Below are 22,297 nucleotides of genomic sequence, written 5' to 3' on the forward strand. Positions count from 1 at the left end.
CTCTAGGACCCTCGGGGCTGTTCCTCCTGCGTAGTCCTCCTCCAATGGCAGTGCCCTGCTACCAGCCAAACAATGAGAGCTCCACCCCTCCCAATGGCTCATTCCCAGATGTTTAAGTCCACTTGTTCACTTAAGCTATCCCAAGTAGCTCTGACAAGTACTCAAGTCCAAAAAAGAACAAACAAACAAAAAAACTGCAGGACAAGCCTTCTCTTGTCTCTAGCCTGCCACCAGGAGGGCCAGCCAACCTGCCACTGCTGGCACCCAAGCACTCACCTTCTGTGCCAGTCTTCCACTGCTCCTGACCTTGTTGGCTCCTGGAGTCCCCTGCTGTTTCTCTGTGTCCCAAAGTGATAACTCTTGGCAGGACACCCCAGCCAGAGGTGGCTGGAGTCCTCTCTCCCTGGTCTCACCATGAGGGGCTACTAGAGAGATGTTTCTAGTCCACCATCTTACTCCCGACTCCCCCAGAGCGGTTTTGGGTATGTGGATGCAAATTTCATTTTCCCTGGGCAGAAGAAGACAAGTCACTTCATCCTGTCTTGCCCCAGAGAGCAGAAAGAACACAATGAGAGTCAAAGCCAACAGAGGTTAAAATCTCCTACATGCTTTATTGGACTTCAAAGAGTCTTATGAAATAACACAGAAAACCCATGTGAGGGTGTCTAGAGGGTACAAGGCAGTCTGCAGCCTAGCACCTTCCTAAGAACAGCCCAGGTGCACCCACCCTAGGCCCAAAATGGGATCCCAGGATAAAGGCATGGCAGGGAGTGGGGCAGAGGGAGAATACCTTTATAGCCATAGCAAAAACAGGTAAGGGAGAGAGTTGCTTAGAGGGTGGGAAGGGTGAGGGGAAGTGGTCACACAGCCATCTTCACCTACACCATCTTCTTTAGCCACCTCTTCCTCAAACTGGGTGTGTCTTTTTTTGAGCCTCTGACCCAGGCTATAAAGTAACATGAAAATGGGGTCTGACAAGGGGAGTAGGCAGCGTAGGCACTTGGGAAATTCAGGAGATTTCTTTTCTTACTTTTAGCCTATTTTTTCTTTTGGTTTAGAAACATGACAACATCCTTAGCCAACAGCTTCAGGGTCCATGAGAGCCCTGTATCCTGGTTATAGCTCCCCTGGCCAGGGGAACCAATTTTCCTGAGTCCTAGGAGTACTGATGCTTGGGGAGCTTTGGGAAAGCACCTCTTAGAAACAACCCTTCTGCAGTATGGGGGAGCAGGGGTAACAGGGAGGCAGATGTTGATGGGAGAAGAGAGAAAAGGTGATTGCTTTATAACCCACAGCACTGGCATTCACTCGTGCTCCAACTATGAGAGACCTCTCCTGATCCATCCCCAAGGCTGGCCTCTCTTCAAAACTCTGGTGGACTGTTCTCTGGAAACTGGCTTCCCTCTCCCATGGACCACTAGAGGCCTAAGTGAGCTCTAAGATGAAGTTTCCTTTGCCCTATAACATCTCCAAAGAACAAACTCCAAAGAGTAGGCCTTAGGTCCCAGTCTGGAGCAAACAGAACCATTGTGGGCGGAACAGATCTGAGGCACATATTTCAGAAGTTATTCCTCCTGTCTTCCCCACAACTGCTAGGGGAAGTTGGAGAGTGGTGGAAGGAGCCTGAAAGCAACAGACAGACAGAAACAAGAAACCAAACCTCAAAACTGGGACAGCAGAGACAGAAGCTGGACCCCAGATGTGGAGCTGGGAACTAAGGGGACAGCAACTAAGACATGCACTGAAGTGGAGAGGGTGTGACAGCAGCAGCCCATGGTTGGGAGGGAGGCAGGGCAGGCAGGCCATGGTGGTCAGTTAATAAATAATAATGAAGGACCCAAGGATGAAGGGGGCAGGTATATACAGCGCCCAGGCCCCTGGGCCAGCCCCTTTCATGCCCTACTCTAGGGGCCAGATATCCTGATGGAAGGGAGAGAAGAGGAGGCAAAAAACTCAGGGGAGGACAAGCTGTCCCATTACTGCCACCCCCATCCTGCCTACTTCTTAAGAGGTTTCTTAAAGATTTTGAGGGGAAACTTCTTCCGGCCTGGGCTGGAGTCTGTCTCCTCGCCAATAGAACCATTATCCTCCTCGGCCACAGCCTTCTTGCCAGCCAGGTGGGGAATGCGTGTGTTTCGGCTGGCTTGCAGGGCTCGGCTGTCCCCAACTGGAGATGGTGTGTCTGGGTCTGGGGAACTGGGACTGTGAGAACGGGAAGAATCCAAAGGTGGAGAGCCACCAGGTAGGGCTGAGGGACTCAGCTCCATCAGGCTATGAGTCTTGTCCAGCTCATGGTTCAGCGCCAGTAATGCCTTCTTAGCCAGGGAAGGACTGTCAGGCAATTTCTCCACCAAAGACCCTGGGTGGACCCCCTCAATTAGCCGGTGGCTGCCATTGGAATTCATAGCATTAAGAGCTTCATCTGCAGCACGGCCAATCTGAGGAGGTTTGGGGGTCATACGCTGGCGGTCACTCATGTGGAGGGAGGACTCCGAATCGGAATGGGTCAAATCCCTGCAAAACATAGGGCAGAGAGGAAGAAAGGGACATGTATAGGATAGGGGAATGGGAAAAATTGAAGAGGAAAGAGGGTCAACATAAGAAGATAGGGACAGAACAGGAAAATAGGGATAGACAGAATGGCAGGAGAGAAATAGGATGAACAGGCAAGTGGGAAGAAGAGAGGAATAAGGAATGGGAGGAAGTTGATTAGGCCATAAGTACAGAATAAGAGAGGAGGCAGGAATAGGAATTGGGGATAGATTGGAGAAGAGACAGGAAGAGGAGAATGGAATTGAGGAGAAAGAAAAGCAAAAGGAAAAGCAGATAGAATTAAGAAAGATCAAAGGGAGAAAGAAGAAAGAAGGGAGAAGTGATGGGGAGAGAAGAGACAGACAACAAGAAACAAAAACAAATGTCATCATACCATCATTTGTGTGGCAAAGGAATTTCCAATGCCTGGGCCCCATCACTGCTAAATGCTCAGGCTCTGAACAGCACAACCACAGGCTTAAATTCCACAGGCATCCTCATCAATAAAATCCCTGCTTTCCTATAGCCGGCTAAATTTCTTAGGACTTAACCCTAAGCTAATGCAGAACCTACAGTAACATGCTGCTCTGAGTCACCGTTTTCCATGCCTTCCTCCCCCACTTACTCCTTACTCTGGAATATACACCAGTCCGGACCAGGCACCAAAGAACACGGCACATGCAGTCAGTGGACCTGACCCAGGCTGAGAAGGAAAAGTTACAACAGCCTTGCAAACAATCCCTCACCCATCCCAAAAGGCCAGGATGCTGCCTCTTCTAATCATCTCAAAGGATTCAAAGGAGGTCACAGACAAGTATTGCAAAGTTCAGACTATAGTCTATGGTGACAGCAGGAAGGGTGGGGTCTCTTTCAGAAGTCTGCTGACAGTGAGAATGTAGAGAGATGTAGAAAGACAGCAGGTTGGCCTTGAAGGAGCAGTGGTTCAGAAGAGCTCTGGATTCTTCCGTGTGATCTTGGACCACTTACCTAACCTTGCTAGTCCTTAATTTTAGCCCAGTGAAGACAATGATGATTCAGTGAACTTATAAGACTGTTTGGAGGATCAAATATGTTGGCAAAGCACTAGGCAATGTAGAAAAAAGTACTGTGGGAATGAAGATGATGAGGCCAGCCAAGCTAGAAAGCCCATTTGAGAGCCAGTCACAAGAGGCTTCTTTGCAAGGCTGAGTTATGGAAACATGCTACTGCACACTGGACATGCACACACAGAGGCTAGTCTGGGAACTTGAGACCTTTTAAGGGGCTGCCTATCATAAAGTAGACCAAAAATCAATTCTGGATGATATTCTTCCTGCCTCTCAGACAAAAAGGTAGATATAGGGTTCTCCTGCTAGTCCTGAAACCTTCTCTCTGCTTTCTCAGAGGCCCGAGAACTCATAGCAAAGGCAGAGGAGAAAGGTAAGGGAAATATTAAAAAAATCTGAGTCAGGAAACCAACGGGGAAGCACCACAGAACCTGGAAAAAAGGAGGCTGAGGTTCAAAGAAAAGGCACCAGGCTTCTGAAACAGTCAAAAGCTCATAGCTATTGCAGGTTTAATTCTCAATAGAAAACAACTGAGCAGCTACCCTAAGAACTCAGGGGACAGCAGAGAACAAGTTTAGCTCAAGCTTCCATTCTACAAATACTATTTCAGCCACAGACTTTAGTGTGTACAAATATTCTGTCTCATATTTGGTTTTATATATGTATATCTGACACTGTCCTTACTTAACTCTAAATGTGTCTTTGTTTCTTTAAGCCCCAGGATAATCCTCTCCATATTCTGCTTTCTCGGGCACCTATAGTTCAATGGTTAGAATGCCAGCCCCATGCACTAAGGGTGGTGGGTTTGAACCCAGCCAGGGCCTGCTAATCAAAAAACAAACAAACAAAACAACCCCAACCGTATTCTGCTTTCTCTACACACATATATAAACCACTTAGAAAGGTACCAGGGAAGTTCCAGGGAGTAACCACACTGAGAAAAGGGGCCCTCTAGGCTGAGGATCTGAGGATCTAGAAGCCTACCTTTTTAACACCAAAAAAGAGAAATCAAGAGGTCAGGGTCCTCCTAGCCTCACTTCTACTGGTCCATAGTCCCATTTGGTCTTAATTCCCATCCTTCTATGCCTCCCTCGTCAACTAAAAACTGAGAATATCAAAGCAACATAAGACTCTGAGAGGAAGCAAGGGAAGATAGGAGGGAAAAGCCCTTTCAAGGCAGGCTCACCTTCCCTTCCCAAATCATTAAGATCAATCAGGCCAAGGGTCCCTCCCCAAAGGCTGTTCTGCCTTAGACTCCCACCAAGCTACTAACCTTACTAGAGAGCCTGTTTGCCTTTAGAGATGATCCTCTGGTGCATGGTGCAAAAGAAAATTAAGCAGTGAATAGGCTAGCTAGATATGGGCACCTCCCACCCTTCCTCCCCATGGCTGGCAGCTTAGGCCTTGGAGCAGGATACTCACAGCATCCCCTAATTTTCCCAACCCAATTCAGTCCTTCCCATCTGTACTGAAAGAGACAGTGTCCTTTCCTAGGCTTTTGGATGAAAATGAGAATGAGAATGAAGATGGGCAGCTCTGCTGAGTAATCCTAGTAAGGACAGTCCCTTTGTGGAAGAGAAAGGAAAAGCCTTAAGGATAACTATCCACAGACTTAAGGAGCAGAGACAGAGAAATGGGAATCCAGAGTGAGTTAGCACCAAAAGGAAGCAAAAGAATAAGCAGCCTGCAGCCAAGGCCAGGACTAGGCCATGGCCACCACTTCAGGACTTTTTTTTTTTTTGAGACAGTCTTACTATGTCACCCTCAGTACAGTGTGGTGGCATCACAGCTCACAGCTCACAGCAACCTCAAACTCCTGGGCTTAAGCAATTCTTTTACGTCAGGCTTCCAAGTAGCTGGGACTACAGAGGCCTGCCACAACTCCCCACTATTTTTTGGTTGTAGTTGTCATTGCTGTTTGGCAGGCCCAGGTTGGATTGGAACCTGCCAGCTCTGGTGTATATGGCTGGTGCTCTAGCTGCTAAGCTATAGGCGCCAAGGCCAGATAGGACTTGCCAAGGCCTCCCTAAGCTTGTCCCAGGCAACAGCAAGGCTACTATCATCTTGGGTGGGTATTAGTTCCTACAGCTGCTAGACCAGGCTGTGGGAGAAAGCCTTTTACCAAATCTTTTCCAGCACATTTACTGAGACTGTATGTACAGACAAACATACCAACAGAGTGTCCTGGAATGGAAAGCCAAGTTCAAGTCTGTGCTCTCCTTCTAATTAGCTGTGGGATCCGGTGGAAATGACTTAACCTTTCAGAACCACAACTTCTTATTCTAAAAATGAGTATTTTAATACTTGACCCAAATATAAACTTTTCTTGTCCAAAATTCCCAAACCTGGCTCAGCGCCCATAAACACAGTGGTTATAGCGCCAGCCACATATACCGAGACTGGTTGGTTCGAACACAGCTTGGGCCAGCACAACAACAACAACTGCAACAACAACAAAAATAGCGGGACATTACAGTGGGCACCTGTAGTCCCAGCTGCTTGGGAGGCTGAGGCAAGAGAATCACTTAAGCCCAAGAGTTGGAGGTTGCTGGAGTTGTGATGTCACAGCACCCTACCCAGGGCGACATAGTGAAACTGTCTCAAAAAAAAAAAAAAAATTCCCAAACCTGTGTTCCCCTTCTGTTACCTAATTCCATGAAGGATACTAGATTCGTTCAGTCATTCAAGCTAGCAATGTGAATATCATACTAGATTCCTCCCTTTCCTTCACCCCTCATAGACAGTTATCAAATTAATCATCTCCTTTCATCCCAATACCTGATGCAATGACTTCCAAATTCCTACAGTCTTCCCCTTTCTTCTCTCATACAGACCACTAAAATGTTATTTCTAAAATGAAAATATGACCAACTCATTTTCTTTTAAAAACGCTTTTGTAGTTCTCCATCTCCTAAAAGCCAAAACTCATCATCTTTCAGAACTTTTCATCATTCTATCCTCATCTACTTCTTCTTCCCACCAACACATATCTACTGTCCTAATTCCAAATATATCATATTTTCTTGAACCTCCATGCTTCTGCACATAATGTTTCCTCTTCCCAGAAAACCCTTTTCTCTTTCCCTACATACAGGATGTTAGCACGAATGTCATCTCTTTGTGAAGCATTCCATCCAGGTACACATTGTTAGTTACTCCTTCCTCAGCACCTCCATAGCACTTAACAAATTGTTCCATGATTACTCATTTTTCTTTCCCAGGTCAGATTGCAGTTCTTGATGGCTGAGATTATATCATATCTTCTGTGAATCCCCATGCCCAGAAAAGCCTGGCACAGAGCAGATACTGATCAATGTTTGTTGAAGAAGTAGGAAGTGGAGGCCCCACTGAGATACTAGTGTAAAAAAAGGCATAGTTTAGTCAAAAGTGCTATAGGATCATGAGGGAAGAGGGCTGTTACTCATTTTTAGAGTTAGCAAACCCCAAACAGAGAAGGGGGGAAAGGTGTGGGGACATAGGCTGACCTTAAAAAGGAGTCCCAAAGCTGAGAAAGAACAAGACAAGGAGAAGATTCCCCACCACACACATACCCCATAGTTGAGCAAGCAGCAGCCAGCAGGCCAAGACCAAGGTAAAGGCAATAGAAAGGGAGGGAAGGGGAGAAAGAAAGAAAAGAGAGAGATAGCTGATACCCCAAGCTCTCTGAGTGCCCAGGCATCACACCGGTGCTGTCAGAAGGGGGTGGGTCAGTGTAGGGCTCCATCTGGAGGAAATAGGAAGTGCTGTGATGGTAATAAGCAGGGTGGACATGGACGGTGGTGGTGGTGGTGGTGGTGGTGGTGGTGATGTTGGTGGTGGAAGAGGAGCAGGAAGAAGAAGCAGAGGCAGATGGAGGGCTTGTCCCGTAGCCTTCAGAACTGAAAGATTGTCCAGATGGAAGGCTGCGCATTCGCCGCAGAGATACCCGGCTTGTCAAGAAGTGGCCAGCCTCTCCCTCTACCAACCTCTGAGATCCCAGGCCATGCTGTGGCTCCGTCAGGCGCTGTCGGACACTGCTCTGCAGGCTGGGGGCTGTAAGGAGAATGAAGAAACTGTGAGGAAGGCCCTCCCATTTTGAGCTGGCAGGCAAGCAGGTACCAATGGAAAAATGCCCGCTGGAGACCATTCTGGGCCCTTGATGCCCAATCTGGAGGATGGGGCACCTCCTCCCTGAAACCTCCCACCAAGGGTCCTAAAAGGAAGGGAAATTGAAGATAAGATGCCTAGGTCAATTTTAGTGGTAATTCCAGTATAAGGAGACCTAAGGCCAATTTTGCTATAAAGGGAGGTGGCAAGGCAGTTAGTGGGTAAACACAGGCAGGGCAGGGTAGGACAGGGGTTTGGGATAAGGTCCGGGAGAGCACTAAGAAACAGCCTTTTCAGAGAGCCAAGCTCAAGAAATAATTCACAACTCAGACAAGGACGCATACACAAATATGTTGTCCATGGAATTTTTTAATTATTGTTATTAATAATTATATGAGAAGTAAACATTGTTTAATTTTTCTTAATAATTGTAAGGAAATAAACATAAAAGTAGGACAAGGGGAAAATTATAATACATCTAGTTTCTGGGAGACTATAGAGCTATTAGAAATGATGCTTATAAAAAGATTTTAAAAACATTAAAACAAGCCTATGAAATGCTTAGGATGAAAAAAGGTCACAAAATTATATGTAATAGCTTTGAACTTTGGAATACAAAACACTAGGGTCTTCTGAAACCAGGACTTTTCACTTTGAGGTGTGACCTTGAGCAACTTATACATTTTAATTCTTAATTTACAAAATCCTAGAGGGTTGTTCTGAGACTTCAAGATGATGTCTTTAATGTACCTGACACAGATAATGGCACTCAGTAAATGGTAGTGGTAATCATTATCTTAACTAAGTAAAAAATTCCATGGACAAAAGACTGAAAGAGAAGGTGCTCAAATATGGTGGGACCCTGGCCTTCTTTAATGCTAATATTTACTCTTTTTTACTTTCCAAATTTTCTCTAGTAAGCATGTAAAAAGAATCAGCTCTTGAGTCAATGCTAGAAATCAGGCTCTTTAAAGATGATGGCCACCATGCCTGGTGAATGGGTACATGAGCACCAGGTGACTTAGGAATGTGCTAGCACATCCTCCTTGGGTTCACTCCTAGTTCTACTTGAAAAAGAATGCAGACCTATGTTCTTTTTCCTCTATCTGTCCTGATGGATGGGCTGCCCTGCTTTCTCCCTAAAGATGGGAGAAAGGGGCAGGTTACAAGGGCAGCAGCAGCTTGGGAGGCCTCACCAGGGAGAGCGCACAGTTCCATAGTGATGGAGAGCTGGGAAGGCAGGGATTCTATGGCTGGTGGTGGTCAAAGCAAGAAAGGGAGGCTGAAGAGGACAAGGAAGCCTGGAATAGGGAGGGGAACAGGGAGAAAGAAAGAAGAAACTGGTACGAAAAGGGAGTAACATGAAAAAGAGAAAAGACAGGGGTAATCTTTCCTTTCCTCTTTCTCTCCTAACCTAGCTAGAAGAAAAGCCACCATCTGTGTAGCTGGACTGAAGAGAGAAGCCTAAGCCTTCCATCACCATGGGTATTCTCTCTCCAGCCCTAGGCTGAGCAGGCTGAATCTTCTCACCCCCGAACCTCTCCCTCTAGTTAGTAGGGACAGTGCTGAGGGGATAGAAGGAACAGATAGGGGCGTGAGGCAGGCAGAAGGTTCCCGTGCAGGTAGGAGAGTTGGTTTAGTTCCAAAAGTCAGAAAAAAAAAAAGCCCCAAAGGGGCTCCTCAAACCAGGGTATTTCCAGAGGGACTGATCATCCGAGCCGGCGGATGTTGAGCAGAGAGAGCGGTCACTGAACCTACGCCCCATCAGCCAGGCAGCATCTGGGTCAACAGCCAGGCCAAAAGGAGAAAAGAATCTGATTTATGGAGCCTGCTTATCAATAACATGATAAAGGAAGGGCTGGGGCAAGGGGTGGGTAGCTCAGACTAATGAAGGTCCCTCCCAGTCTGGAGAACATAGGAGCCTTTAGATCGGTAAGTCATAACTTCGACTAAAGTTCTAACAAGATATCAGATCAGGGAGTAAAGAGGCTTGGACAGGGACAAAGTATCACTGACAAAATTTACAAATAAACTCTTTCTGGAGTGGGAATGTAGCTTGATTAAAGAACATAGCCTTCTGGCTTGGCACCTGTGTAGCACAGTGGTTACAGCGCCAGCCACATACACCGAGGCTGGAGGGTTCAAACCCGGTCTGGGCCAGCTAAACAACAATGACAACTGGAACAAAAAAATAGCTGGGCATTGTGGTGGGCACCTGTAGTCCCAGCTACATGGGTGGCTGAGGCAAGAGAATCGCTTATGTCCAAGAGTTGGAGGTTGCTGTGCACTCTGCCAAGGGCGACATAGTGAGATTGTCTCAAAAAAAAAAAAAAAAAAAAAAGAGCCTAGCCTTCTGAAAATGAGCCTAACCCTCAGCCTTCTCCATCCCCCCCCAGACATAGGCCAGGACAGCAGATTTATCTTAAGGCCTATTCACCTATATTAGCCTCTGATCCAAAGAAAAATTAGAGAGGCAAGTAAGGGAAAAGTCCCCTCCTGCACTGAAGAATTCTCACAGAGCATCATCTCTTTCAGCTCTGCTATATTCAACTGTCTTCACTTGCAGGGGAGAGAGGGGAGAAGGAAGACCCAACAGAAGGTGGGGAGGTCCAAGCGTTCAGGTGGAAAGTCAGACATCCTTGTGCAGGAGATCTCTCCTGGGCAAGAATGCCTTCCCAGTTTGGAGCATTTAGGGCTACATGAAGCTGTTGTTTTAGGGGGCCTCACATAAAAACAAAGAGAAACATCATTCTATTCATTAACAATTCAGAGTAAGGCACACAAAATGAATATATGTGGAGGTCAACAGTCAAAATGAATGCCATTTTTACATTGTGAATCACCAATAGAGATTATTTTTTATAACAGCAGATGGGAGAGAAAGGAAGAATAAAGAGAAAAACAAAGAGTAAAGGGAAGCACATTTAACACAATAGACTCAGACAGGCAGACAAAACATATGACAAGGCAAAACCACCGAAAGGACAACTATAAAGAAATACCCTGATGCAAATTGTGCTTTATTGACCAAGGTCACAAATTAAACTATTTTCTTGAATATCGGCCACATCTGCCATTTAAGCACGACAAAGGCCACAGAAGTCTCAATCCATGCACTAAAGGTTCCTTCCCTCACGCCCACCAAAGAGGTCACCTACACTGCATGGACAAGGGAGACACAATCTCCTCATCCATGTCATCTACGTCGTCAGTCATGATGAAGTGGGCCGGGTTGGGGCGTGTACTGCCCATCCAGCTGGGATCTATGTTGAGGGCAGCCACCAATGAGTGGATGCCAGGATTATTGACAATCTGGAAGCCACAGAGGATCTCAATCTGTTGCCAGCGATGCAGGCGCTCCCGCAGTGCCGCTGTCACTTCACTCAGTGCTTGCCTGAAGACAGAAGAAAGAGAACTGCTGGCACGGATTGAATGTGAGCCCCAAAAGGAATGGGGGCTCTTCTCAGAGGAACAAATTGGGATTGTATGTGCGAATAAAAACCACAATAAACTCATGAACTTAAGAGCAGGGTAGGAACTGGATCAAGGCTGAGGCAGAAGACCAGAGCCATCCTCCACCAATGAGGAAATGGAGTTGGAGGCTTTATACACCCTTAAATTCTGAGGATGGCATGGATGTTGCCAGAGTGGACAACTGGCACTACTTACTTAGCTGTCAGGATTTTGTGATCCACATCATCCAGGGAAGAGCTGTGGGCCACATGAAAGGTGCCAAAGAGTGTGTTTCTCTTCTTTTTTATCTTCTCAGCCTGCAAAGATGAGCCCCCAGCTTAAAGAGAGTAGGGATTAGATAGAGACTGGAAGAAATGAGAAAGATCTTCCTGGGGCTAAGTCCTCCTAGCACATCTTAGGCTACCCAAGGAAAAGGAAGAGTAGAGAAAGGGAAAAGGCAGGCAAAGGGAGGTAAAAAAGGGAGGGGAAGAAAATAGAGGAAATGAGGGAAGAAGCAAAGGGGCCAGGGATAGCACCCTAGCGCCAGCAGGACCTCTATCTCCTTGGCAGCCTGAGCTGGCCAAGCTTTCCCTCTACTTGCCTCCACTTGCTTCATCTTTCCCAGAAAGGAGGTAGGAGTACCCCCATACTCTTACTCCCTCCAGAAGCTTGAGGACATTACCAGTAGCTACAAATTAGGAAAAGAAACAGAACCCATGACCAGGATTTATTTTCATCCAGTGGGAGGTAAAGGGAGGAAAAAAGGGCAGATAAAGTGAAGGAGGGCAGATAAAGGGAAAGAGGGCAAAAAGGAGAGAAGAGAGGCAGCAGGCGGGCAGATCTCACCCCCTCCTTGGCCACCAGCAGCTGTTTCTCAGCATTTTGCTTCTTGATGTTGTAGTACTGCACCTCTACCTCATGAGTCAGCTGCAGCCACTTCTGGAGGGCCTCTGGGGCATACCATGAGCTGTGTGATTCCAGCTCCTTTTCTGCTTTCCTCAATGCCTCCCGAACCTGCACAGCCAAGAGGATGTAAGTCCACTTAACATCTACTGAGACCCTCTCCAACACTTCTGTACGAAGTTTCAGAATTCAGAGTTCTTATCTGCTTTACAGCTCTCCCAGGAGAAAGAAAGGGTGAGGATTATTCTCTATATTTTATATACCAGGAAGCAAGCTCAGAGAAAGTCACATAATTAATAGTCAATCAGAACTCAAACTGAGATTTTTTTTTTGTTGTTCCCAGTCTAAAGTGTTCTTTCCCATCACATCAGCTGACTCTCCTGGCAATGCAGCCAGTCTCGGCAATCTTCTCTGATCTCATCAGGAACAGATCAACTAATGAATCATCTTATTGAGATCCTGGCTCTGTGCTTAAACCTCAAGACATCACAGCATGTGGGAAAAAATGGAAAGCTGGTTCTGGTCCCTGGTCTATCATTCTCTGGCCATGTGACCCTGTGCTTCCTCCTAAAGGTGTGAGAAAAACCTTTCTTCCACGCAGACCCAAACTATCAGTGAAGTATCCCGGCAGAAAGTGAGTTTCCTGTCATGAGAGGTGTGTCTGGAGCTCATGTCAGAGAGACCTGAAAAATGACTGCTTCTCCAGAAAGGCATTGGCCTGAATGCTTTCCAAAGTCTTTTCTAGCCCAGACTGTGTCTATGATTCTCTCAGTAAGTAGGGCAGGCAGGCAGGCTTTGAAAAATACTTTCTACAGGGTAGGAAGACAACGAGTATGCCACACCTAACACAGGCACTGCCGACAGAGGCCAAGACATGAAAGGACCAATGTCTAAGCAGGAATCTCACTGGCCTCTCTGTAAGGAGTAAATAAGGAAGCAGACATTCACAAAGCACTAAAGTATAAAAGACCTGAGAACATATACAGACATTATATACACTGGATTCCTGGCTATCCCACTCAGGCTATCAGCTTAAGTGATCCCCCAGGCACCCACCTGGATACTGAGCTTTAGCAGGTCAGAATCCCAGAGAACGATGACTAAGAACAGTCTTGTTATCCCCTACTTTAGCCAATGAGGCATGTATCCTATAGCAAGCCTGAAGTCCTCTCCACAGCCCTAGATAGATTAGGAAGGCCTTAGCCTTTATTCTTTTGAGAGTGCCAATCTTCATTTGGTTTATGTTACCCAAGAAAGAAACTATAAAATGGCCCACTCCTGGTTTTATAGATTTTAAATGAATAACTGATATGTTACAGACTCATAGGCCACGTCTGAAAATTTATAATCAAGTTCTACATTAAAACCAGTTAAAGGAACAGGATAAAGAAAGAAGGGAAGAATGATGAAGAAGTGCAAAAACAGAGTAAATAGTAGGAAGCATGGCAGTCCAGGAGGCCCATGAAGGGGCTGGCCTACCAGCCTCAAGTTTGCCTCCTAACACTCAAATCAGAGGATCACTTCAGGCCAGGAGTTCAGGATCAGCCTGGGCAACATGGTGAAACCCCAGCTACACCAAAAAAAAAAATTTTTTTTTAAGTTTTTAGGCTGGGCATGGTAGCTCATGTCTATAATTCTAGCACTCTGGGCAGCAAAGGAAGGAGGACTGCTTGAGGCCATGAGTTCAAGACCAGCCTGAGCAAGAGTGAGACCCTGGTCTCTATAAAAGAACAGAAAAATTCACTGGCTGTCGTGGTGCACAGCTGTAGTCCCAGGTACCAGGAAGCCGAGCCTGAGCCCGTAAGTTTGAGGTTGCAGTGAGCTATGACACTAGCTTTAGCCAGGTGACAGAGTAAGACCCTATCTTGAAAAAAAAGTTTTTAAAAGCTTTCTGAATCGTTCTAATATGCATCCAAAGTTAATAAACATTGAGCTATATATTTTAAAGCGTAATCACCTGACTTCTATTTTCAGTAGAGGTCAGGGCAGAACAATTTTGATCCAACATACTTTCTTGAAAAAGCTGCATAAAGGGCGGCACCTGTGGCTCAGCGGGTAGGGCGCCGGTCCCATATGCCGGAGGTGGCGGGTTCAAACCCAGCCCCGGACAAAAAAAGAAAAAAGAAAAAGCTGCATAAAGTATAATTATGTTTCAAAGGTATCACAGTGCTATAGAAGCAATCAGGACTAGGTCTGCAGTTCTCTAAGTATGATCCAAGGACCTGGAGGTGTCCTCAAGACCTTTCAAGGAATCCGAGAGATCAAGACTATTTTCATAAGAATACTAAAACATTATTTACCTTTTTTTACTTCCTTCCTCTTTTATTTTTTATTACATGGATAGATGAATCCAAATAGTTCACTCCCTTCCAATCAGCCAAAGTTAATATAATAAGAAAAAAGAGAGAGAGAGAGAGAGAGAAAACAAATACTTCACTTCCTTCCTCTGACAACTGAACTGTGGTCTTCTCCAGAGGCTACATGATGTGTGAAATCACAACATATTGATTATAGACACTAATAAAAGAATCTAGCAGTCTATTAAGTCCGACATTTAAAAGATTTGCAAATTTGTAAAAAGTCATTCCTTTCATTAAAATGTTTTTATTCTGGAAAATTTAGTCACTTTTCATAAAATATGCTATTTGTGTTAACATATAAGAGGTTTAATAGCTTCTCATGTAGCTGGATTACAGGGGCCCACCATGAAGCTGGGTTAATTTTTCTATTTTTATTTATTTATTTATTTATTTACTTATTGACAGACTTTCATTATGTCATCTTGGTAGAGTGCCGTGGTGTCACAGCTCGCACCAACCTCAAGCTCTTGGGCACAAGAGATTCTTTTGCCTCAGCCTCCCACGTAGCTGGGACTATAGGTGCCTGCCACAACGCCTGGCTATTTTTTGGTTGTAGTTGTCACTGTTGTTTAGTAGGCCTGGGCCAGGTTTGAACCTACCAGCCCCGTTGTATGTGGCCAGTGCCCTAGCCACTGAGCTATAGGCACCAGGCCAATTTTTCTGTTAGTAGAAACGGGGTCTCACTCTTGCTTAGGCTGGTCTTGAACTCTGGATCGCTCAAGCGATCTTCCTGTTTTGGCCTCCCAGAGTGCTAGGATTATAGGCATGAGCCACCACACCTGGCCAATATAGTTATTTTAAATGAATTAATAAATATTTTTTACATTTTCTGAGTTTTAATTCAACTAGGGTAAATATAACATCAATAATATGGCCCCCATAAAAATGTTCTTTGAGGACAGACACAGTGGCACATGCTTATAATCCTAGCAGTTTTGGAGGCGGAGGAGGAAGGATTGCTTGAGGCCACAAGTTAGAGACCAACCTGGGCAACAGAGTGAGACCGTCTCTACAAAACAAAAAAAATTTTTTTAATTAACCAGGCATGGTGGTGCATACCTGTAGTTCCATCTACTTATGAGGTTGAGGTAAGAAGATCCATTGTGACCATGAAGTCAACATTACAGTGAGCTATGATTATACCACTGCACTCTGGCTTAGGCAATAGGATGAAACCCTGTCTCTATAAGAAAAAAAAAAAAAAAAAAGGCTGGGTGCAGTGGCTCTTGCCTATAATTCTAACACTCTGGAGGCCAAGACAGGAGGATCACTTGAGTTCAGGAGTTCAAGACCAGCCTGAGTAAGAGCAAGACCCTGTCTCTACTAAAAATAGAAGACTTAGCAGGGCCTGGTGGTATGGCCTTGTAGTGCCAGCTCCTTGGGAAGCTGAGGCAGGAGGGTCACTTGAACCCAGGATTTTGAGGTTGCTGTGAGCTAGGCTGAGGCTACAGCACTCTCGCCTGGACAACAGAGTGAGATTCTGTGTCAAAACAAATGACCAAACAAACAAAAAGAGTGTTCTTTGAGGTCATAAATAATTTTTTAGAGTAAATAGGTCCTAAGACCAAAAAAAGTGTTTGAAAACCACTTAACTAGATAGATTGAAAATCCAGAGGCGCAAAAGCCTTTTTAAGGTAAGTTGACATTTGCCATTCATTTTCTTCCCTGGAGGTTATTAATGATTCTAGATGAGAGCTAAAATTAGGCTTGGCCCATGCAGAAGGATTTTACTTGGGCACAGAGAAAACAGCCTAGTATACAGCAAAACTGAATCTCTTACAGTCTTTCAGAGCTGCAAATTAAGAAAGAAATTCACCAGCTCTCAATTAAAAAGTCAGGGAGGGACATGCTAGAGAAACTGTGATAAATAAGGAACAGAGCAATTCTTACTAAAGCTACAACGTAGTTTCAATGTAGCTCAATCTGATTGGTGTGAGGTGATCAGCACCTCACCCTATATACCTCACACAAAAAAGGAGAAACCCTGTATCTGACAGAAGATAAAATTATCTAAAGCCTCTATTATTTTGAACACACTGTCTAGCATTACATAAGTTAGTACACATAACAGGCAGGAAAATATAAACAATAATTAAGAGTTGAAAAAAATAAGCAGATTCCTAAATTGTCTAGATGTTAAGTGTTACCAGATAAGAACTTTAAAATAATTGTGATTAATATGTTTAAAAAATACAAGAGAAGATAGAAGCAATAGATAAAAAGATAGAAATTTGGCATAGAGACTAGAATCTATAAAAGAATAAAATGAGTGTTCTAGAATTGAAAAATACATTATCTGAGAGGAACACTGGGTGGGTTACACAACAGAATGTTCACAGCAGAATGCAGGATTAAAGACTCAAAGAGAGGTTAACAGAAAATACCCAAACCAAAACACAGAGACAAAAAAAAAAGAACAGAACTGAGCACAAAAGACACATGGAATACAGTTAAAAGATCTAACATAAATATTGTATTCTCAAAAGAGAAGAAAATGGACCAGAAGCATTGTTTTAAGAGATATGTAAATACTAAAAACAATGCATTCTGTACTTTTTAGTAAATGCTCAATATGTATCAAGGAGGTCAAATTTATTAATGTTTAAAAACTTTTTATATCCTTATTAATGTTTTTGACTATTTATTATTGAGAAATGTATACTAAAATCTCTAACTTTGATTACAAACATGTCTATCATTCTTTTAGTGCATTCAACTTTTGCTTGTTTAACTATATCATTAGGTTTCTTCAAATTGATTGTTATTGGCTGGGTGCAGTGGCTTATGCCTATAATCCCAGCACTCTGGGAGGCTGAGACGGGTGAATTGCCTGAGCTCAGGAGTTTGAGACCAGCCTGAGCAACAGCAAGATCCCATCTCTAAAAATAGCCAGGCACTGTGATAGGCACCTGTAGTCCCAGCTACTTAGGAGGCTGAGGCAAGAGGATTGCTTGAGCCCAGGAATTTGAGGTTGCTGTGAGCTATGACACCTTGGTACTCTACTGAGGATGACAAAGTGAGACTCTGCCTCAAAAAACAAACAAACAAACAAACAAATTAATGATTATTATAGATAAGCATTTATCCATTGTGGGATCTAGTAATGCTTCTTGACTTGAAGTCTAGGCTCAGCGCCCAAAGCTTAGTGGTTAGGGCTCATACACCGGGGCTGGTAGGTTAGAACCTGGCCTGGGTCTGCTATACAATGACAAGTACAAAAAAAAATAGCTGGGTGTTGTGGTGGGCACCTGTAGTCCCAGCTACTTGGGAGGCTGAGGCAAGAGAATCGCTTAAGCCCGAGAGTTTGAGGTTGCTGTGAGCTGTGATGCCACAGCATTCTACTGAGGGCAACATAGTGAGACTCTGTCTCAAAAAAAAGAAAGTAGTCTACTTTGATCTAAATATATAGCTAATCCTGCTTTATTTTGCTTAGTGTTTGAATGTGGGTCATTATATAAAAGTTTTGACAATAATCAAGAAACTTAAAATCCATGTGGACAAAAACAAATGAAGCCCTCCCAGTAACACCAATAAGCCAAGCAAGGAGGAACTTAGGCCTGTGAACCAGAAAGGACACTGACAACTGTGTTTCTTGGAAGTGAAATAATGCACCATAACACAGTCTGTCCCAAAACTTTCCTAGTGACCTACCTATTATACATCTTATCTTTTTACCTTTAACCTGTTTTGTGTCCTAATATTTAAAGTATGTCTCTTGTAAACAGTATATAAATTGGGTCTTGTTTTTTATCCAGTCTGATACTCTTTACCTTTTAACTGTATTGTTTAGACTTTTTACACAAACCAAGTTTCAACAAGTTTCCAAGGACCGAAACCATATAGCAAGATGTTCTCTATATAGCATATGTTTCTCTGATCATAATGAAAGTAAGCTATAAATTAACCAGAGAAAGATAACTAGAAAAGTCCTCAAGTGTACAGAAATACAAGCAACATATTTCTAGATAACCATGGACAAAAACAAAACAAAAAAACCCAGAAACTAGGAAATCTTTTCAATTGAATGACAATGAAAATATGAAATATTAAATCACATTAAATGTAGATAAAGCTGAGATGGAAATTTATAACTCTAATTGTAGATATTGGAGAAGATTAAAGGTTTAAAATCAATTATCTAATCTTCTGTCTCAAAAAGCTACAAAAATTAAGAGCAAATTAAAGTTTAAAAAGAAAAAGGCCAGGTGCAGTGGTTCATGCCCCCTAATCCTAGCACTCTGAGAGGCCAACTCAGGAGGATCCCTTGATCTCAGGAGTTCAAGACCAGCCTGAGTAAAAGCAAGATCCCATCTCTACTAAAAATAGAAAAGTAAAAAGTTGGGCGGCGCCTGTGGCTCAGTGAGTAGGGTGCTGGCCCCATATGCCGAGGGTGGCGGGTTCAAACCCAGCCCCGGCCAAACTGCAACAAAAAAATAGCCGGGTGTTGTGGCGGACGCCTGTAGTCCCAGCTGCTTGGGAGGCTGAGGCAAGAGAATCGCATAAGCCCAAGAGTTAGAGGTTGCTGTGAGCCGTGTGACACCACGGCACTCTACCGGAGGGCGGTACAGTGAGACTCTGTCTCTACAAAAAAAAAAAAAATAGAAAAGTTATAGTTAGGTGTGGTGGTGCACACTTGTAGTCCCAGCTACTTTTTGAGGCTGAGGCAGGAGGATTGCTTGAGCCCCGGAGCTTGAGGCTGCAGGGAGTTCTGATGACGTCACTGCACTCGAGTCAAGGTGACAAAGCAAGAATCTGTCTCCAAAAAAAAGTACAACTCTTCTATACTAAAAACTACAAAACACACAAAATAAAACAAAATAAAAATAAAAACTACAAAACATGACTGAGAGAAAAAAATTTTTTTTAAAGACAGAGTCTGACTCTGTTACCCTGGGTAGAGTGCCATGGCATCATAGCACAAAGCAACCTCAAACTCCTGGTCTTAAAGAGATCCTCTTCCTTTCAGCCTCCTGAGTAGCTGAAACTATAGGCATCTACTACAACACCTGGCTAGTTTTTCTACATTTAGTACAGATGGGGGCCTCGCTCTTGCTCAGGCTGGTCTTGAATTCTTTTTTTGTTTTTGGCTGGGGCTGGGTTTGAACCCGCCACCTCAAGCGTATGGGCCCGGCGCCCTACCCCTTTGAGCCACAGGTGCCGCCCTCTTTTTTCTTTTTTGAGACAGAGTCTCACTACGTCACCCTCAGTAGAGTACCATGGAGTCACAGCTCACAGTAACCTCTAATTCTTGGGCTTAAGCAATTCTCTTGCCTCAGCCTCCCAACTAGCTGGGACTACAGGTGCCCGCCACAATGCCTGGCTATTTTTTGTTGTTGCTGTTGTTGTGGCAGTTGTCATTGTTGTTCAGCTGGCCCAGGCTGGGTTCGAACCCACCAGCCTTGGTGTATGTGGCTGGCACAATGACCAATGAGCTACAGGCGCTGAGCCAAAGTTATCACCTTTTTTTTTATATATATTTTAGTTCTTTTTTATTTATAAAGCAAAGAGCTTAGATATACATCCCACTTTATATTTTCTTTTTTTTTTTTTTTTTTTATTGTTGGGGATTCATTGAGGGTACAATAGGCCAGATTACACTGATTGCAATTGTTAGGTAAAGTCCCTCTTGCAATCATGTCTTGCCCCCATAAAGTGTGACACACACCAAGGCCCCACCCCCCTCCCTCTGTCCCTCTTTCTGCTTTTCCTCCCCCCCATAACCTTAATTGTCATTAATTGTCCTCATATCAAAATTGAGTACAGGGCGGTGCCTGTGGCTCAAGGAGTAGGGTGCCGGTCCCATATCCCGGAGGTGGCGGGTTCAAACCTAGCCCCAGCAAAAAAAAAAAAAACAAACAAATAAAAAAATTGAGTACATAGGATTCATGCTTCTCCATTCTTGTGATGCTTTACTAAGAATAATGTCTTCCTATCACCTTTTTTTTTTAAGAGACGGGGTCTCGCTTTTGCTCAGGCTGGTCTTAAACTCATGAGAAATCCACCCGCCTTCACCTCCCAGAGTGCTAGGATTACAGGCATGAACCAGTGCCCCTGGCCTGGTCTTGAATTCTTAAGCTCAAGCAATCCACCTCCTTCGGCCTCACAGAGTGCTAGGATTACAGGCATGAGCCATTGCACCTGGCCAATCTGAAAGAAATTTTAAAAAATCTAAGTGGGTGACAGGATAAACTATGCTCATGGGTTAGAAGAATTATTTTGTTAAAATGTCAATTTTTTCCATATTTTGATTCAAGGCAAACATAATAAAAATTCAGGGTTTTTTTTGGAGACAGAGTGTCACTCTGCTACCCTGGGTAGAGAGTTGGGTGTTCCTAAGTGGCTGGGATTACAGGCACCCCTCAGAATGCCTGGGTAGTTTTTCTATTTTTAGTAGAAATGGGGGTCTCATTCTTGCCCAGAATGGTTTCTAACTCTTGAGCTCAAGCAATACATTGGCCTCAGCCTCCCAAAGTGCTAGGGTTATAGGCATGAGCCACCATGCCAGACATCCAGGGTTTTTTTGGAAGGAAAAATAGGTGATTGCATTTTGGAAATGCAAAGATTCTCAAATAGCCGACTCCATCCTGCAGAAGAAAAAAGCTGGAAAAATTAACACTACCAAACATATATTTTTTTTTTTTTTTTTTGTAGAGACAGAGTCTCACTGTACCGCCCTCGGGTAGAGTGCCGTGGCGTCACACGGCTCACAGCAACCTCTAACTCCTGGGCTTCCGCGATTCTCTTGCCTCAGCCTCCCTAGTAGCTGGGACTACAGGCGCCCGCCACAACGCCCAGCTATTTTTTTTTGTTGTTGCAGTTTGACCGGGGCTGGGTTTGAACCCGCCACCCTCGGCATGTGGGGCCAGCGCCCTACTCGCTGAGCCACAGGCGCCGCCCAACACTACCAAACATATTAAGACTTATGTCTCAGGGCGGCGCCTGTGGCTCAAAGGAGTAGGGCGCCAGCTCCATATGCCAGAGGTGGCGGGTTCAAACCCAGCCCTGGCCAAAAACTGCAAAAAAAAAAAAGACTTATGTCTTAATGAACAATGCCGTACAAAGATACACAAATAGAATATAGAAAAGGATAAAGACTCCTGAATGATCACCTTACTTGGGAAAATAAGGTTCTTCATATCACATACAAAAATGAATATGAAGTAAAACATATTCCTAAATGTGAAAAGTCAAGCAATAAAAGTTTTAGAAGAAAATTTAGAAAAGTATCTTGGAGTGGGGATACTAAACAGGAAACAAAAAACAATAACCATTTTTTAAAACAACTAAATCTTTAAATCATCATTAAAATCAAAAACTTCTGTTTATCAAAAGACGATATTGAGAGTAAAAATGAAGGCTACAGATTGAGAGAAAATATTTGCAATATATATGTGAAAATGTATTGACAAAAGATTTATATCCAGAGTACATAGAGAACTCTTACAACTCAAGAAGAAAAAGACATAAACCAAATTTTTTTTTTTTTTTTTTTGTAGAGACAGAGTTTCACTTTATGGCCCTCGGTAGAGTGCCATGGCATCATACAGCTCACAGCAACCTCCAACTCCTGGGCTTAAGCGATTCTCTTGCCTCAGCCTCCCGAGTAGCTGGGACTACAGGCGCCTGCCACAACGCCCGGCTATTTTTTTGTTGCAGTTCAGCCGGGGCCGGGTTTGAAACCACCACCCTCGGTATATGGGGCCGGCGCCTTACCGACTGAGCCACAGACGCCGCCCAAACCAAATTTTTAAATGAAAAGAGATTGCCAAATCAAATGGCCAATAAATTTATGAAAGGGTGTTCAATAACATTGGGGAAATGAAAATTAAAATCATGGGATATCACTACATACCAACCAGAATATCTAACTTTAAAATGCCTAAAAATACCAAGGTCACAGATCAACTAGAATTCTCA

At 44.1% G+C, this 22,297-nt stretch overlaps 1 protein-coding gene across 4 annotated transcripts in view; it reads right to left on the bottom strand.

Moving 5' to 3' along the window:
* Nucleotides 1-591: 591 nt before the first annotated feature.
* STIM1 (stromal interaction molecule 1) overlaps nucleotides 592-22,297 on the bottom strand; it is a 249,598-nt gene continuing 227,892 nt past the window's right edge. Inside the window, exons 8-13 of one of the 4 annotated variants that reach the window (XM_053560830.1) lie at nucleotides 11,964-12,131; nucleotides 11,334-11,434; nucleotides 10,823-11,058; nucleotides 9,351-9,443; nucleotides 7,544-7,610; nucleotides 592-2,514 (exon numbers count right to left, since the gene is read on the bottom strand). In XM_053560830.1, the coding sequence (XP_053416805.1) occupies nucleotides 1,998-2,514; nucleotides 7,544-7,610; nucleotides 9,351-9,443; nucleotides 10,823-11,058; nucleotides 11,334-11,434; nucleotides 11,964-12,131 (1,182 nt within the window). In that variant the 3' untranslated portion in view covers nucleotides 592-1,997. Of the gene's footprint in view, nucleotides 2,515-4,851; nucleotides 4,889-7,231; nucleotides 7,611-9,350; nucleotides 9,444-10,822; nucleotides 11,059-11,333; nucleotides 11,435-11,963; nucleotides 12,132-22,297 lie in introns of all 4 variants that reach the window. The other 3 variants (XM_053560829.1, XM_053560826.1, XM_053560828.1) reach the window with 3 other exon arrangements.

The sequence above is a fragment of the Nycticebus coucang genome, chromosome 14 (assembly GCF_027406575.1).
Source record: "Nycticebus coucang isolate mNycCou1 chromosome 14, mNycCou1.pri, whole genome shotgun sequence".
In the NCBI taxonomy this organism is placed as follows: Eukaryota; Metazoa; Chordata; class Mammalia; order Primates; family Lorisidae; genus Nycticebus; species Nycticebus coucang.